Here is a 17,096-nt window from a genome sequence, read left to right as displayed (position 1 = left end):
GGTAGAGCTCTCATGCAAGTTATAAGCACTTTAAAAGAAAATCACTAAAATGTTGGGCTGGTTCACGTTCACAGGCAGCGAGGGTCATGTTACAGATCGTGTTGATTTCTATATTTGCACCAGTAATCTAGAATTTAAACTTAGTCTTGGGCATCCTTTGAGCAAACCAGACGCCGAAAGCAGACCAGGGAATGACAGCCCAGAATAAGGGTGTTGTCAGGGTTGGCGAGCATGTTGCAGTGACACAATGTGTTTTCTTTTCTAATTTTTGTTACCTCCAGCTTTGACCACCTCTTCTTAATATGAAAAATAAAAATTAATGTTAAAATATTTTAAATGTTAACATTTTTAAAAACAAGGCAGAAAGACACTGACAAAAGAACAGACTGTTACTTCTCCATTTGAAAGGAATAGGGTTGTTGGATGTACATACTTAAATTGGATTTTTTCCTAATGTCATTTGCTCTGGCTTAAAAATTTTTAGAATGAAAGGTGTTATCCAAAATTCCCTCCTGAATTATTAAATGTTCTATTTATGAAGAACACATATACATTTAAATTTTAAGGACAGAGTGATTTTGAAAATATGTTGTGTTCTATCTTTATCTTTTTGATAGATTATAAAGAAAATAAAACATAAAAATTCACTTTTCTTCTAGAAATAATCTAAATGATTTTACAAAATCATCACTGTTGAGAACAAAAGAAACATTCTCCTTTTGACTGGTGTTAGCTTTTCTTTCCTAACATGGCACCTTAATTGTTTTGATGACATTATGTAACCATTGTTTTCAATCAGAAAAAGGTTATAAACCAAGTGATACTGACTTTTTATAATTGCCTACTTAATAATGCACTACCAATGCTAAAAAAATTTTTCCAGTGATGAAATGTAAAAAGGACTCAAGTATGTAATACATTTTTAATGGTTATGAATTCACATTTAATTACAATTAGTGTACAATTAGTGACATCTTAAATTGAGTTTGGAAAAGGTTATTTCACCCAGTGAAAAAGTGCAATTAAGATTTTCTCTACCTAGACTAGGAAAACATACCTTTATTTTATTAAGACAGTTGAGATTTCAATATAAAATTAACTTTAGTGAATTTTAAAAATGTTCTCTATGTTTATTCATTTGGGTTTATTGTATTTTATTTCTGATGTTGTATCTGTAATTGTATGTGCCCATGTTTAAACTAAGATCCAATAAGACTCATTTATTGTCATTAATGTTTATAAAAAAACCAAGCAAATTAATGTGATCATTATCAACTTAATTCAGAAGTTACATTTTTCCTAGAATACTAGGTTTCAAAAAAAGATTTAGGTAAGTAAAGCCATTGAAACAAATCTGTTGGAGATTATCTTAGTTTTTAAAAAATCTATGAGTTGAAAATTCCCTGATTTCTATGCACAAAATTTTTATTTTTTACTATATGAGAACTAATTTTTTTATATTCAATATAGGTTATAAATAATCTTTTTATAAATAATCTTGTTAAACAGATTTCCAGTTATTCAAGGCTTGGTCACATTACTGTTGACCTTCCCTCCAAGTCATTTTGTTGGATACCTGTTACTCTTTATCCTGGGAGTTGAAGTATTAGTAAGTAATTTACCACGTTACCACATTTTCAGGTCTCTTTCATACACATGTAACTCCTTTGAAATGACTTCATTTTCCCTTTCTTCTTTGGATTGCATTACTAGGTTCTCAGTTTTTTCTACCGCTATATGCTTACAGCTGGACTTATTGCGTTTGCAGGTTGGCCATTTATCACTCCACTGTGGACTCGAGCAAAGGTATAAGTACTCACTTTGAAATTAGGCAGATTCATAGCGGCTTTGTTTTGATATGCGTTTAACTCAGGGAATTATTCATTTTTTTAAGAAAAGGGTAGAATGTGACCTTACATAAAGATCCTGATCCTTTTGACAGGAGGACTGATATTGACTTTAAGGTTTCAGTGATTCATGCAGACTTTCATATCAAAGTGAACTGGTCTTGTGGTGATTGAAATACTCAAGAAGCAGAGCTGATTTGTCCTTCTCTGAAGCACTTCCTAGATTCCTTTAGGCTCAAATATCTAAATGCCACAGAGGAACTGCCCAGAGCAGTGCGGTTGCATGAGAGGCCACACTCTGGACTCAAGTCAGAGGAGTCACCTCCCTCCTGGTCTGGAGCCACCTCAGTTTTTCTCTGGAGAAGTATTTATTCATGATAGATTATTTTAAAGTATGATTACTCCTGATTTTCTGCCTTTAACTAGGTAGGTAATTACAGTGTGCTTCTACAAAGAATACTCTCATGTTTCCACTTTGATACTTTTTGGTGGAGGTAGCAGGAAGATAGAAATATCTTCTTTCTACTCTATGAGAACCTACAAAATTTTCCAATTAATGGGACTATTGACAATTTTTTTGTCTTAATCTAATTACAGAAGTATTTTTACTTATTTCCCTCCTGGGCACAATCATTTGATTATGATTGCAGGCCAGCTTTCTTAAAGATGTCATCAATATATGGTAGAACATAAATTGAATGAAGTGCTTGCTTTGAAACAGCAGACCTGAGTCTAAATCCTGGCTGTTTCATTTACTAGTAATAGATCTGGTGCTACTTAACACTTTGACATCTCTAAGCTCAGTTTCCTCATCTGAAATACTGTGAATAATATAGCATACCTATTGAGGTTATTGTGAGAATTAAATGAGATAATGCCTATATCATACCTAATATAGTGCCTACTATATAACAGATTCTTCACAAATAGTAACTATATTACTTTTTAAAGTAAAGAGATGTAAGGCTTTGAATTTTCCTTTTAGTTTCACAGCCATGTAGTCTGTGAAACAATGAAGACAGTTTTTTGTACCATAATTGTCTAAAGATAACTTTTTTCTTTATTTCAGAGCACCTCACTGAGTTGGATTTTCTTCTGTTTGCTCCTGGCAGTGTTCCCACTTATGCCTGTTGTAGGACGAAAGCCAAATATCTTTCTAGTGTATGCACCATATTTTAACTTATTTTCTTTTTAATGCAATTGTTTTTCTCAATCAACACTATGAAATATGAACCAAGTCTTGGCCATGAGTTTAAAATCATGTGAACAAACTAGAAGTTAAAATACTAATATCAAACCATTAGTCATAATTTTGGATCAGGCTCTGAGAGGCATTAAAACTCCCTGAAGATGCTTCTGGACCTTCGTAAAACATGAAATTGTGCCAGGCGCTTGGCAAATTAAATGGTCATTATTTCATTTAACATTTCCTTTCTTATTTTCTAATCATGTAATCATCTTTGTTACTTTCTTTTGAACTTTGTGTAACCAACTTTTTAGCATTCTAACCCCATCTTTAATAGATGAGAGTATATCTTTTGAAGGAAAGTTAACTCAATATTTTTTTAAAGTATGTGTTCATTTTAAAGTACCTATAAATTATATACATTTTATCTCATTTCTGTGAGAATAACAATATGGAATAGATCAGAAATTATTCCAGGAAGTCAATTTATTAGCAGAGCTCAAAAAATTGTATTGAATTCTAAGAAGATTTTATCTAAGCCATACTTTATTAGTTCTAAGTGGAAACATTTTGCAGCTGTCATAAACTGTAAACAGCATGTGCAAAGATGAATTCGAACATTTTATTTTTTGTTTCCCACTACTCTGTGAGCTCTTCTCTTGTCTCTATAAAGCCGCTTTCCCTCCTTTCATTGGCCTCTACCCATCTGTCCTGCTCAAGCACTATTGACATATTTGAACAGGACTTATGCTAAAAGGAAAAGAAATTATATAAATGGTCTTCATAGAAATTTTTCACTTTACCTATTCCAGTAAAGATTAATTCAGGAAGCAAACTTGTTAAATCATGAGAAATCTAATTTATATTTTTAAAAATTATGTTGTTTCCCCTCTTAATTTAAATTCCTCAGTGCTTCAAGTTTCCCAGTAGCTATATTTGCAACTTCTTCATTTTGCCTCCTGGTTTATGGAGAAATTGCTACTCTCCATTTGATCTCTCACCTCATCTCCCTTCTTTAGAAAATTACAAAGATAGATATGTGAAATATTTAAGGATAAATTAAAAGAAAGAGCAAAAATGTATATAACATAGCTATAATATTCCTGTTGCTCCAGTTTTCTGAGGTAAAAACGTATTTGCCAATTAATTGAAATACCAAATTATTTTTTTTAAGAGGGTATGGGGGAGAAAAAGCAAAAACAAACGAAGAACCTTAATCATACACGGTTGTTTTTCATAAGTTTTAATTAACTTTTCCCTCATGATTCTTAAAGAGAATATTAGAAGAATCAAAACAAAGGCAAAAACAAGCATTTTCCTGGGAGTTCCTGCTTCACGTTCTCCATAACCCTGCCTTTTGCTCTTTCTTATTTCTCTTAAACCAACTCCTTTTCACATAGTTCTATTATATTACTGGATTCCAGATTCTATCCTCAACATAATTTCAGTCGTCCTATGTTACTTGGATTTTTAGGAGGTGAGAAATAGAACTCAATAGTAATAGTACAGTGTTTCCTTGATGTTAGTCTCCTTTGACTTCAGGAACCATACTGTATCTGGTGTTCCTGAAAAAGTGTAATTTGTTGTTTCATTACTGTACCAATGCCTCACCCACATGCTGCTTTTGTGGCCCCTCTTCCATCCTTCCCTTAGCCAGAAACAGCTGTGAAAAGCACCAACGTCAATGATAGAGAGGAACAATTTGTGGATTATAAATGTAGATTTTCCTTTTTGTATGAGTAAGTGCTCATAGTCAGAAAATGTATGGTGTAGATACTGATATACTTGTTTAGCTATCTTTTATATTGTTTTCTGTAAATTTGTCCAAGTCAAGCTGAGAATTATGGTATGCGTAAATGTTAAAAAAATCAAATTATAGAGATAAGATGAAGATACTTAAAAAATTGTGTGAAAAGTTACAAATGACACCATCCCCACAGGATCTTTATTCTAAGATTTTTATTCTTCTTACACCTGTGTATTCATTTTGTTACTTCATCTTGATTAAGCCAAATGATTGAGAGATTCTACATTAGAGTAAAATATCTAATATTTTCATGTGACATATATTCTTACGAAAATTTGAAATTGTGAATTGTGTTTTAAAACAGAGTGGGTGCAGGCTTGCTGGTTCTTCTGCTATCCCTGTTTGTTGTAACATCTGTCATAAAAAGAAAAGATAGTTTTGTAAATGAAGAGCTGGTGTTACATCTGTTACAGGTCAGTTACAGATTTTCAACACTATGTTATACAAATGATACACTAAAATGTATCTTACAGTTGTATTTAATTATCTTGTTCTTAAGATGCCATCCTGTTTTTTTTAACCTCAATACCAGCTGAGAAGAGTTTTCTGTTTAAGATATTACATGGAAATATATTCTCTAAAAGGTATGAGATAGCAAAAAGGTCAGCAGGAGGCCCCCCAAAAACGCCTAGATAGCAGAGATTAAGGAGATATAAGAGGTATTGTCCAAAGAGTTGAACTGAAAAAGACTTCCTCTGGTCTGAGATTCTGTGTTGTCCTAATTTGTGTCAGGAAAAAAGTAAGTTCTTTGAAGTGAAAGCAGCCGCTTAGTATGTTTATATGAAGATTAGTCAGTTTAAGACTTCAGATGACATACTAGGAGAAAAGAAACTTCACTTTGGTTGGTGGCTTTGGAGTGGTGAAAAGAACTTTGAACTTGAAATTTCAAAATTGAGTCAATTCCCAGTTATGCTTTGTACTAGATGTGTGATTTTCAGTAATAGAACTTGTCTGTTTGTTTTTAATCTGTAAAGATAATATCCAGTAGGGTTGTAAGAGATTATATGATGTCATATTCTGTAAAATGATAGCTTTTTTGTAGATAAGAGTGGAAACCACTTTTTTTTTTCCTTTTCAACAATAAACAATAAACGACATCTACAACACTGATAAAAAAACTTATTTGAGTCTCCTCAAAAAATTTACTCAGAACAAAGCTGGGATAATAGTATTTCCAAGAACACTCAAAAATTAAAATGTACAACACTTAAAAGATGTTAACTCATTCTTAGAGAACAACAGAGAACATATAAAAAGAGAAGTATTTTTGTCAAAGATCCTATCAAGCCATTGAAGCGTATCTTTTCATTTTAAATGGTATACCGACTGGTTTTACACTAAACCATAGTAGCTTTGAAAAAATTCACCTGTAATAATGAATACTTTGACAGAAGTGAGTGTTTCTGAATCTTACTCTGTAGGAGTAAAGAATACCATGTTAAAATTCTTATGGACTTTGTGAGAAATACCCCTAAGTATAAAGTAATTCCTTCTTACATTAACCTTATTACTTTGCATTCATTCCTCTATTGTGTACCATATATATATTTTTATGATTCTAAGATTTGTGTCTTCTCACATTTTAATGTATCTAAAATGAGAATGTGTCTCACATTTGAAAGGATCCTAGAATTGTGTCATAGATTTATTGACAGCAATTTTTCCTTCTTAATTCACTGAAAATATGAGTAAATTAAATGTATCTCTAGGATTTGGTGATCAGGTTGCTAATCTGATCTTTAAGAGAGTTTACTTTGTTCATAGCCATAATTTAGCTCATTTCTTAAATTGGCTATTAATCCGCTAGTTCAGGGGTCAGCAAACATTTTTCTGACGTGCTAGATTGTACATATTTTAGGCTTGTGGGGCATATGGAGTCTGTTGTCACTTTTCAGCTCTACTGTTGTAGGGCAAAGGGAGCTGTAGACAACATGTGAATGAATGAGAGTTACCATGTTCCAATAAAACAATATTTCTAAAAGCAATAGTTTACCAACTCTACACTAGTTTGTATATATTCCCTAAAGAATATTGTACTCCTTGTATTCCCAGTACCAGTGAAAACTCAGGCCACAGATATGTATTGAATGAATAAATAGATATGACTGTTAGTGAGGGCCAGAGGTGGAAGACACTCAGCCATATACACCAAGCTATATACATTTCACACTCTGCAGTTCCATGATTTAAGAAAACTTCAAGATTAATAACAAATATTTCTAAGTAGAAACAGTGTGATAATGTATGCCAAAATACTCCTGAAAGTGTAAAACACCTCATTCATGCTTGTAAAGGAGGGCTTTTGCTTAGTACAAGAATTCTGACTGTTGGTCTTAGCCACAAGAAGGTGAGCTGGTCCAATTTCAATAACATTTTGGCCAGACTCCAGTTGTTCAAGCACTTTTCTAAGTATTCTTTCTAATATATAAATTAGTCACTCACCACCTTCTCTTTTATTTACGTCTTCTGTGTTTGTTTTCAGATGCTAAGCACGGTGCTTTCCGTGTGTGTTGTGTATGGCACTCATAATAGTCTACTCGAGAAACAAGGACTGCCTCTTATTAATCAGGTTGTTAGCTGGATAATATTAGGTAAGAGGTCAATCAAATCAAATGAGATAACTTTCCATCAAGTTACATCTTAAAATTATCCATTTACATCTGTATCATTGCTGTTGAAACAAATAATTTTGTTGTGGGAAAATAATAATAACGAGCTATTATTTCTATCTCTTGTTGGAAGTTGACAAAAAAAATTAGAACTTTTGTGAGCATTCATGTGTTATTAAGAATTACTTGATAGAATATTTATGACTTGATAATAAGGCTGTATATTTATTCGCACCTGATAAAAAGTGCTTCCAGAAGAGAAGAGGGTTTTGTGAAGAGATTCCTATGCTGAAATTTCATGTCAATTCATAAATTCTCCTTTCTTACACAGGGACTAGGAAGCAGTTAAATTTTATCTGTATTTCCCTTGCTGAAAATAACATTGATTAGTCACCTCCCAACACATTACACATTTTATAAAGCCGATTATACATTTTAAAACGTATTCCTCTATAATTCTTTTAAGAATGTGCGTGTGGAGCAAACAGATGTCATTTAAGGACTTAGCCTTTTCCTTCCAACTGGAAGACAGGAGCAAATTTTAAGTCGAGGTTTTTCATTAAAAAAAAGAAAAAGTTTGTAATGCCTATGAATGACATGATGTGTAATTTAACATTTATTTATTTATAAATGATTTTTGTTCATCATTAAAAAAAGAAAGATCTTTGGATGGAACTTTATCTTAAAAAGACGATTAAGGGATAGGAGTGTTTGTCCTTGGATTGCTCTTAAAATCCAAGCAGAGGCTTAAAAATACAACAGGAAATGGACATGTATCTCCTAAAGTTTTGATTTGCTCATTTTCTACACACCTTGGTCATTGTATAAGTGGAAGTGATTCTTGGACAATAAGTGTTCTTGTATATATAACTTTATTTTCACTATGTAAACTTCATTTCATTATGGGCATTATGTAGGCCTTCCCTTTTAAATTATCTTGATTACTAAAGTTACTATTTACATTCATTCTGCATGACAATAGCAGAGACTGCTCTTTCATTAAAAAAAAAATGTGTTTAGTTTGTACTATGTTCTGGCACTATTCTGTTCTCTGAGAATAATAAATATGGAACAAGTCCCTGCCCTCCTGGAGCTTATATTCTGCAGGGCTGGGTGGTGGGGCTAATATTCTAGTGGGGTATCTATATGTAATTGTCTCTCACATGACATGTTAGTTTTCAAATCCACAGAAAAATCAAAAATTATGAATGGCAACGATGACATTAAAGGGAAGTCTTTTTATTTTCCTGCATAGCTTCAAAAATATGCAGTGTATATAACACACACCAGCATATAAACAATATATCACCTAGGGATAAACCACATGAAGAAGAGAAGCAAAGAAAATAGAATTTGTGTTCATATTATTGTACCTCATTTTTAAACATCTAAAATGTCTAAAAAGGTTAAAAAAATAGAAATTTCCTAGAATTACAGAAAGTCATCCTCTACTTCATGTCCTTGTCCACCTGTGATTACGAGTGTATGTATGTATAAAATTTTTTAAACACCATATTCAATATTTTTATCTATTCTACCATCCTTATATTAATTTTTCAGTTGACTTAATAATATCCTTTATGGCATTTTCCCTTCGTTTGTCTTTTATGACATTGACATTTTTGAAGAATATAGCCAATTAACTCTGGGAAAACTTATATTTTACCCATGAGTTACGTTGAGACGTTCTAACCAAGAACAAGGGATGTCCTTTCCCTTGTTCAAGTCTACCTTTGTGCCTTTTAAAGCAGTCTTCATAGTTTTCTTCATATAGGCTGGGAATATTTCTTGTTAAATATATTCCTAAGTATTTTATCTTTTTTGTTGCTATTATAAATGAGCTTTTCTCATTCATCGTATCTTCTAATTTTTAATTTTTTTTTGAGTATAAGATGCTATTGATTTTTTTTTAACATCTTTATTGGAGTATAATTGCTTTACAATGGTGTGTTAGTTTCTGCTTTATAACAAAGTGAATCAGTTATACATATACATATGTTCCCATATCTCTTCCCTCTTGCGTCTTCCTCCCTCCCACCCTCCCTATCCCACCCCTCTACGTGGTCACAAACCACCGAGCTGATATCCCTGTGCTATGCGGCTTCTTCCCACTAGCTATCTATTTTACATTTGGTAGTGTGTATATGTCCATGCCACTGTCTCACTTTGTCACAGCTTACCCTTCCCCCTCCCCATATCCTCAAGTCCATTCTCTAGTAGGTCTGTGTCTTTATTCCCATCTTACCCCTAGGTACTTCAAGACCTTTTTTTTTTTTTTTTTCTTAGATTCCATATATATGTGTTAGCAGACGGTATTTGTTTTTCTCTTTCTGACTTACTTCACTCTGTATGACAGCCTCTAGGTCCATCCACCTCACTACAAATAACTCAATTTCGTTTCTTTTTATGGCTGAGTAATATTCCATTGTATATATGTGCCACATCTTCTTTATCCATTCATCTGTCGATGGACACTTAGGTTGCTTCCATGTCCTGGCTATTGTAAATAGAGCTGCAATGAACATTTTGGTACATGACTCTTTTTGAATTATGGTTTTCTCAGGGTATATGCCCAGTAGTGGGATTGCTGGGTTGTATGGTAATTCTATTTTTAGTTTTTTAAGGAACCTCCATACTGTTCTCCATAGTGGCTGTATCAATTTGCATTCCCACCAACAGTGATGCTATTGATTTTTGCATGTTAATTTTATATCCTACTTCTTTACTGAATTTTCCTTTCTTGAGTTAGGTTTATCATTGACTCTCTAGGTAGAATTTTCCAAGTATACCATCATGTAGTTTACAAATACAGATATGTATTTCCCCCTTCCTGTTCTTATTCCTCTCTTTTCTTTCATTTACTCGCATTGGCTAATACCTACAGAACAATGTTAAATAGTAGAGATAGTGAACCTCCTTGATTTTTTTCCTGATCTTAGTGGGAGTGTCTCTGGAGTCCCCCCATTTAAGAGAAATTCTGGCTTTAGGACTGAGGTATATATATTTATCATGTTAAAGAAAGTACATGCTCTCCTGTTTTATGTAGGGTTTTTATTAAGAATGGATGTTGAATTTTGTCAAAGACATTTTCAACATCTATGGAGATAATAATATGGCTTTTTTTCCCTAGACCTGTTAATGTGGTGAATAATACTAATAGATTTCCAGTACTGAACCATTCTTGCATTTCTGATATAAACTCCTAAGACACATTGATATTGGTCTTTAATTTTCTTTGTTGTTCTAAATTTATCAGGCTTAGGTATCAATGTTATATTTGCTACTTAAAAAGAATTGTTTCTCTTTAATTTCTATACTCGGAAACAATTTATGTAGCACTGGGACTATCTGTTCTGTAAAGTTCTGAAAGAATTCCCCTGTGAAACTATCTGAATTTAGTCCTTTTTTGTTGGGTAGTCCCCTGATAACTTTGTATTTCTCTATGAAATTAGTCTGTTTAAGCTTTTTATCTCTACTGCGGTTAATTTAGAAATCTATATTTGCTTAAGGAATTTTCTGTTTCTTCTAGATTTTCAAATTTATTCATATAGAGGGATGCAAAGTAATCTCTTATGATTTTAAAAAATTCCTTCTGTATTATTAGTCATTTCCCTCATAATTTATTTTGTATATTTGCACTATCTTCCTTTTCTTTGATTAACTTAGCTAGTGGTTTGTCCTTTTTGTTTATTTTCTCAAAGAACATGGATTTTGATTTACTAATTTGATCTACTGTTTTTCTGTTCACTACCTCATTAATTTTTGCTTTATCTTGAATTTCTAGTTTTATTATATTGTGTCTGAGAGTATTTTTTGTATTATTTTTACCTTATAGAACCTACTGATATTTTCCTTGTGCCCTAGTGTATATGATTAACATTAGCATCCCATAGGTTTTAGTATGTTGTGTTTCCATTTTCATTTGTTGAAATATCTTTTTATTTCCCTTTTAATTTCTTTTTTGATCCATTAGTTGTTCAGGAGTATGTTGTTTAATTTCCACATATTTGTAGATTTTTCAGCTTTCTCTTGTAATTTCTAGTTTTATACCATTATAGTCAGTAAAGATACTTGATATGATTTCAGTCTTACTAAATTTGCTAAGACTTGTTTTGTGATCTATTATATGATCTATCCTGGAGAATGTTCCATGCACAGAATGTGTTCTGCTGCTACTGGTTGGAATGTTATATAAATTTTTGTTAGATCCATTTGGTCTAATGTATGGTTCAAGTCTAATGTTTCCTTGTTGATTTTCTCTCTGGATGATGTATCCCTTTCTGAAAGTGGAATATTGAAGTCTCCTATTATTATTGTATTCTTGTCTATTTCTCCCTTCAGATCTATTAGTATTTGCTTAGTATATTTAGGGGCTCTGATGTTGGGTGCATATATATTTACAGTTGTTATATATTCCTGATCAGTTGACCCCTTTATCATTATATAATGACCTTATTTGTCTGTTGTTACCATTTTTTGACTTAAAGTCTATTTTGTTTGATGTAGCTATAGCTACCCTTCACTTTCTTTTGGTTTCTACTTGTATAGAATATCTTTTCCATTCCTTCACTTTGAGCGTATGTGTGTCCTTAAATCTGAAGTGAGTCTCTTATAGGCTGGACATATATTTTAAACAAGACAGTTCCTCCTTGGGATTAGGAGAACATCGGTACTAGAGGATGCCTACCATATGGTGCAAGGCATGAAATGGTTGACTCATAGGTAGGTCAGCAGTATCTCCAGAGATATCTTCCAGGCACTAATTCACTATAGTCTAGCTCCAGTGAACGTTTTTTGCTAATGTGCTGGGATCCCTAAATGGGTTATATGTTATACAACTGGTTCTAACTTATGTCACTCAGGATGGGGACTCTTATTTCCCTTTTAGCATCTTATCAATTCTTTACACAAAAGTCAAACAAATACAGAAAATACAGTTTGGTAAAACAGGTCTCATTTGAACTGGCTTTTTAAATAAATATTAAAATACTATTTCTTTCTGTTAAAATACGTACCAGATGATGATAACATTACTGGAACTACACATCTGAAAAAAAATCAGAAGCGATTCTTCTAAGATTACTATAAATATAACTTACATAATCTTAAATCTTACAGTGACTCAACTTTGAATGAGATTGTCTTTACATTTAACTTATTAGTAGATGTTGACTAGTAGTAATAATAGCACCTAGCAGTTATTAAGCACTTACTGTATCTCAGGCACTATGCTTAAGGAGCATTTTATAGGTGAAATTGTATTTAAACCTCACAACAACTTTATATCATTTCTACTTAACAGATGGAAATACTGCTTAGATAGATTAACAAACTTGCCTCATGGTTAAAGAGTTATAAGTAATTCAGCCAGGATGCCCTCCCAAGTTATCTGTCTTCATACCTTGGAGCATTTCATTCCACGCATATTGCCATCCTAGCCAGGAGGATTAGGAAATTATGCATATTTTCTTTCCAAAATAAAGATTGGGGAGTTTATGTTTTGCTACCCATACCCCACCCCCAATTTATTTGCTCTTCTCCCACTGAAGTAGTTGCTTTCTAATCCTGAGAAGAAAGATTACTTCACTTATTTGGATTACTCTTATTACAACTGTCATGTGTGGTGAAGTCCTTGTCTCCTGTCTCTAATTTTCTAACTGGCACACTACAACTCTCAATGCATACTTTGCAGTGGGAAAACTTGGAGGAGGGAGTGCTTAGGAAAAATCAATTTCTGGGGAGTAAGTTGTCTTTGAACTAAATGTTTAATTAGGAGAAAAGTTGCTGAATCTTGAGTAATATTTTTTTTTATTATTTACATTAGAAAATGACAAATTATTTATTTAAGAGTTATTACAGTGAGCAAGGCTGAATATAAATTGGGAAAATCTGAACTAAATTGTGGTTAAAATGGTGAAATGTAATTTTAACTAAAAATGTGAAGTTTCAAATTTCTAACAAAAATGAGTAGGGCAAATGTAGCTTCATTTTAAATGTCACACAAATAATAAATGCTATAAATGATAATAGATTATTCAGTGCTTTAAACTCAACATACCCTGTGTCGCTTGTACTAACACTACCCACATTTGTTTTATTGCAGCCTCTTCCTTCATCGTGCCTCTACTGAGTCCTCTGATTCTCTTTGATCGGCTGTTTAGCATTCTTGTTTCCTCAATGTCGACCTACCTACTTCTAAGCACAGGGTATAAACTGTTTTTAAATTTTAATTTTTAGTAGCAAGTTTTAAATGACATATTGACATTTCTCTGAGTATTTAACCTCTGGAAATGAAAAATATGTGAATCTTGAGGAATAAATTAGAAGTATTTTTCCTCTGTAAAAACTGTATGTGACTTGATCTGTAATCTTCAGTTTTCTTTTTCTTATCATTTTCACAGTATTGCCTGTAGTCTTTGTGTTTCTGTTTACTTCCTGAAGTTGCTTAAATATTGCTTACCTACAGTGTTAGAGAGTTCTGATAGATTGTGGAGGAATTTTAAGTCTCAAACAATGACTTACAAGAATTTTAGTCTTTGTTGCATTCCTTTCATGCACTTTAAATTATGTTTTGATTTGTTCATTCTTCTTTGAGTATAATATTTTATTTTTACTCTTGCATATGTCATAGTCCAGATATTCCTTTTGATTCAGAAACCTTTTAGACTATTTTCCCAAAAGTTAAACTGTTAAAAAGTTAAACATTTTCATTGAAGATTAAAATTTTCTTGTAAAACAAAAAAGAACAGCTTGATTTGGGTTGGATTCTGAAGCATTCTCTAGAAATCAGTGAGAACAATGACATACTCTCCCATCTACTTTGAAGAAAAGAGTTCTTCACTTGCTTTTGAATTTTATTTCATCTTTACTTAAATCTTTATGAGAAATATGCACATTATAATAAACACTGAATAGAACAGACAAATCGAATAAACACCGCTCAGACAGTTTCAAAATTTGGTCCAAATATAGGATCTTGATCCCAATTAGAATAAACCTAGGGATTTACCATTGTGCACATTTAAGCACATTTAATTTAAGAAATCTAAAAAGTGAAAAATCATGCCTATAATCAGAATAATGAGTATGACCTTATTAATGAATGTATTAAGAAATATATTACCCAACATCAGAAAGTATATTTACCTTTGCAAAAAAAATTAGACAGAGGTAGCCTGAAACAGCAGTCTGATAATTTCAGTTAGTACATTTTTCAGTGTCAAATCAGTTTTGCAAAACATAGTCCACCTGTTATCATTCCACATCACTATTTTTGGATGACCTGGAGGGTTCTCCATGTAAATAAGTGAATAGTCAGAATTATAGGATATTTAAAAGAAATGCAGTTTCATTACTTTACAAAAGTACAGTAATAGTAATCCTACATTCTAACAATGCACCCTTGATTAAATGAATAAAGATTTATTTTTAATCAACATTTAATTATTTTTATGCAGATGGAAGCTATTATAATACTTGAAAATAGTTCTCTTAAGTTGGTTAAACATTTTCCTCCAAAATTTTGATTATATTATCCCTTTGCTTAACAAAGTATAATACAAACGAAATGTCTTTTCAGCCCTGTTCAATTTGCACAGAGACCAAACTAGCAGATCCTAATTTAGAAAGGTTTTATTATGTACACTCTGAGCCCATGATGACATTTTATTGGTATTTCAGTTTATTAATTCAGATATACAGACTTTATTTGAGATATTGGTTGTCTAAAGAAATAAAGTCCCATAAGAAGATTGTCTTTATCAGATTTATTCATCTACATTTTACAAAAATTTTATTTTATAGTTTTTGAAAAGAAGTATATCTGTAGCACTATATGTAGAACTATGGAATTTATGTTTTTACGTATTAGGAAAGAATAATTTCATATATAAGTGCAAATATTTTAAAAATCATGGGTTTTTTGGGTTTTTTTTGCTCAGAGAGTACACTTTCTTGATTCAATTAGTCAACAAGTTTTTTTTCACATTTCTAGTGTCCTAAACACTAGACAGACATACAGTTAGAACAATTAGTGTACCCCAGGTGTATAATAGAGTTGTAAGCTGCTATAAAATATGGCCTCTATTTTACAATGTTAGGCAATTGCAAAATGCAACAATTAAGTTATCATAATTTAAATTGTGAATTATGTGATATAAAGAATGACTAGAGACAGGGTTTGGGTAAGGGAGCTGAACTGGTGCCATCAAGGACTCATGTGGAAATTGAACTAAATTTTCAAGAATGGCTAGGATACAGGCATTCTATTTCTTTTTCAATTTTTTTTTTAATCATTGTGAAAATAGTATAATCACATTTTGAAGAGTAGGAATAAGGAAGAAAAATCATCTATTAACCCTACCCCTCCTATTGATGTTCTGACATATTTCCTTCCAGTCTTAGCTCTGTATTTATCCTTTTAACACAGTATTAATCATAGTCCATATACTATTTTATATCTTTATTTTCTACTTTGCTGTATTTTATTTTTTATGTTTTGAAATTTTTATTTTATTTTTTTTTATTTATTTATTTTTGGTTGTGTTGGGTCTTTGCTGCTGCATGCGGACTTTCTCTAGTTGTGTTGAGTGGGGACTACTCTTCGTTGCGGTGCTTGGGCTTCTCATTGCGGTGGCTTCTCTTGTTGCGGAGCACGGGCTCTAGGGGCATGGGCTTCAGTAGTTGTGGCACGCAGCCTCAGTAGTTGTGGCACACGGGCTTAGCTGCTCCCTGGCATGTGGGATCTTCCCGGACCAGGGATTGAACCCGTGTCCCCTGCGTTGGCAGGCAGATTCTTAACCACTGCGTCACCAGGGAGGTCCCTCTACTTTATTTTAGAAGCATTTTCCTAGTTGGCTTATAGGCTTCCTAACCATCATTTTAATAGATTTTTAATATACTATGACATGGCTGTACCTTGATCTTTCCTGAATTTTTTTGGTCACTTTATTTCCAGTTTTTATTGTCATGAATAATGTTTTGAATTATGTTTTTATGCATAAGCCTTTTATATAGTTAGATTATTTCCTTTTTTCACTTCTCAGTTGTAGTATAGGTGGGCCGTAAAATATGAATTTTTTTTTTACTTTTGTCTTAAGAACAGTGCCAGCTTATAATATTACCAACAACCTATGAGGGGACCTACTTCATCATATCCTTTCATATCTCATTTTTAAATAAGAATATCAAATGCTATTTTAGTAAGCCAAAAATAGTGCAGCTTTGTGTCGATACATTTTTCTGCACTTGTTTTACTAATAATATTTTCTCACATATGTGTTGTCTGTTCATATCCTGGGGCGTCCTAAATCTTAGATACCAAGTGATTTGTGTATGCCTTCTCAAACCTGAATGTTTTCTTCTGCCTGATCTTCAGTGTTTTAGTTTTATGATCGGTGGTAGAGTTTAAAGCATTTTGTTTCTTTTGCTTTCTCATGTTTAGGAAATAGCACAATATGGAATAGAGTTCAATAGTTGAAAAACTTGAAAGAGAAATACAGGTTTTTTTGTTTTAATTTGGTTTGCTTGATTTTGTTTTGTAACTTCCAATCAACAAATACTTATTATGAGGGGGCCTGTAGTGGTGACAAGACTGACCCAGTCAAAGATTTTCCAAACTAGTGAGGAATGCATATTAGTAAACATGT

At 32.5% G+C, this 17,096-nt stretch overlaps 1 protein-coding gene across 1 annotated transcript in view; it reads left to right on the top strand.

The window, feature by feature from the left end:
* The window catches only part of PIGN (phosphatidylinositol glycan anchor biosynthesis class N), a 109,104-nt gene that overhangs the window by 52,944 nt on the left and 39,064 nt on the right, over positions 1–17,096 (top strand). The window contains exons 17-22 of the mRNA XM_059893640.1: positions 1,510–1,609; positions 1,714–1,806; positions 2,917–3,008; positions 5,145–5,253; positions 7,323–7,431; positions 13,553–13,655. Of these exons, the coding sequence (XP_059749623.1) occupies positions 1,510–1,609; positions 1,714–1,806; positions 2,917–3,008; positions 5,145–5,253; positions 7,323–7,431; positions 13,553–13,655 (606 nt within the window). The remainder of the gene's footprint in view (positions 1–1,509; positions 1,610–1,713; positions 1,807–2,916; positions 3,009–5,144; positions 5,254–7,322; positions 7,432–13,552; positions 13,656–17,096) is intronic.

Source organism: Balaenoptera ricei, chromosome 14, assembly GCF_028023285.1.
Source record: "Balaenoptera ricei isolate mBalRic1 chromosome 14, mBalRic1.hap2, whole genome shotgun sequence".
Classification (NCBI taxonomy): domain Eukaryota; kingdom Metazoa; phylum Chordata; class Mammalia; order Artiodactyla; family Balaenopteridae; genus Balaenoptera; species Balaenoptera ricei.
The sequence above is the reverse complement of the archived record's forward strand: the minus strand, read 5'-3'. Positions and strand labels throughout refer to the sequence as shown.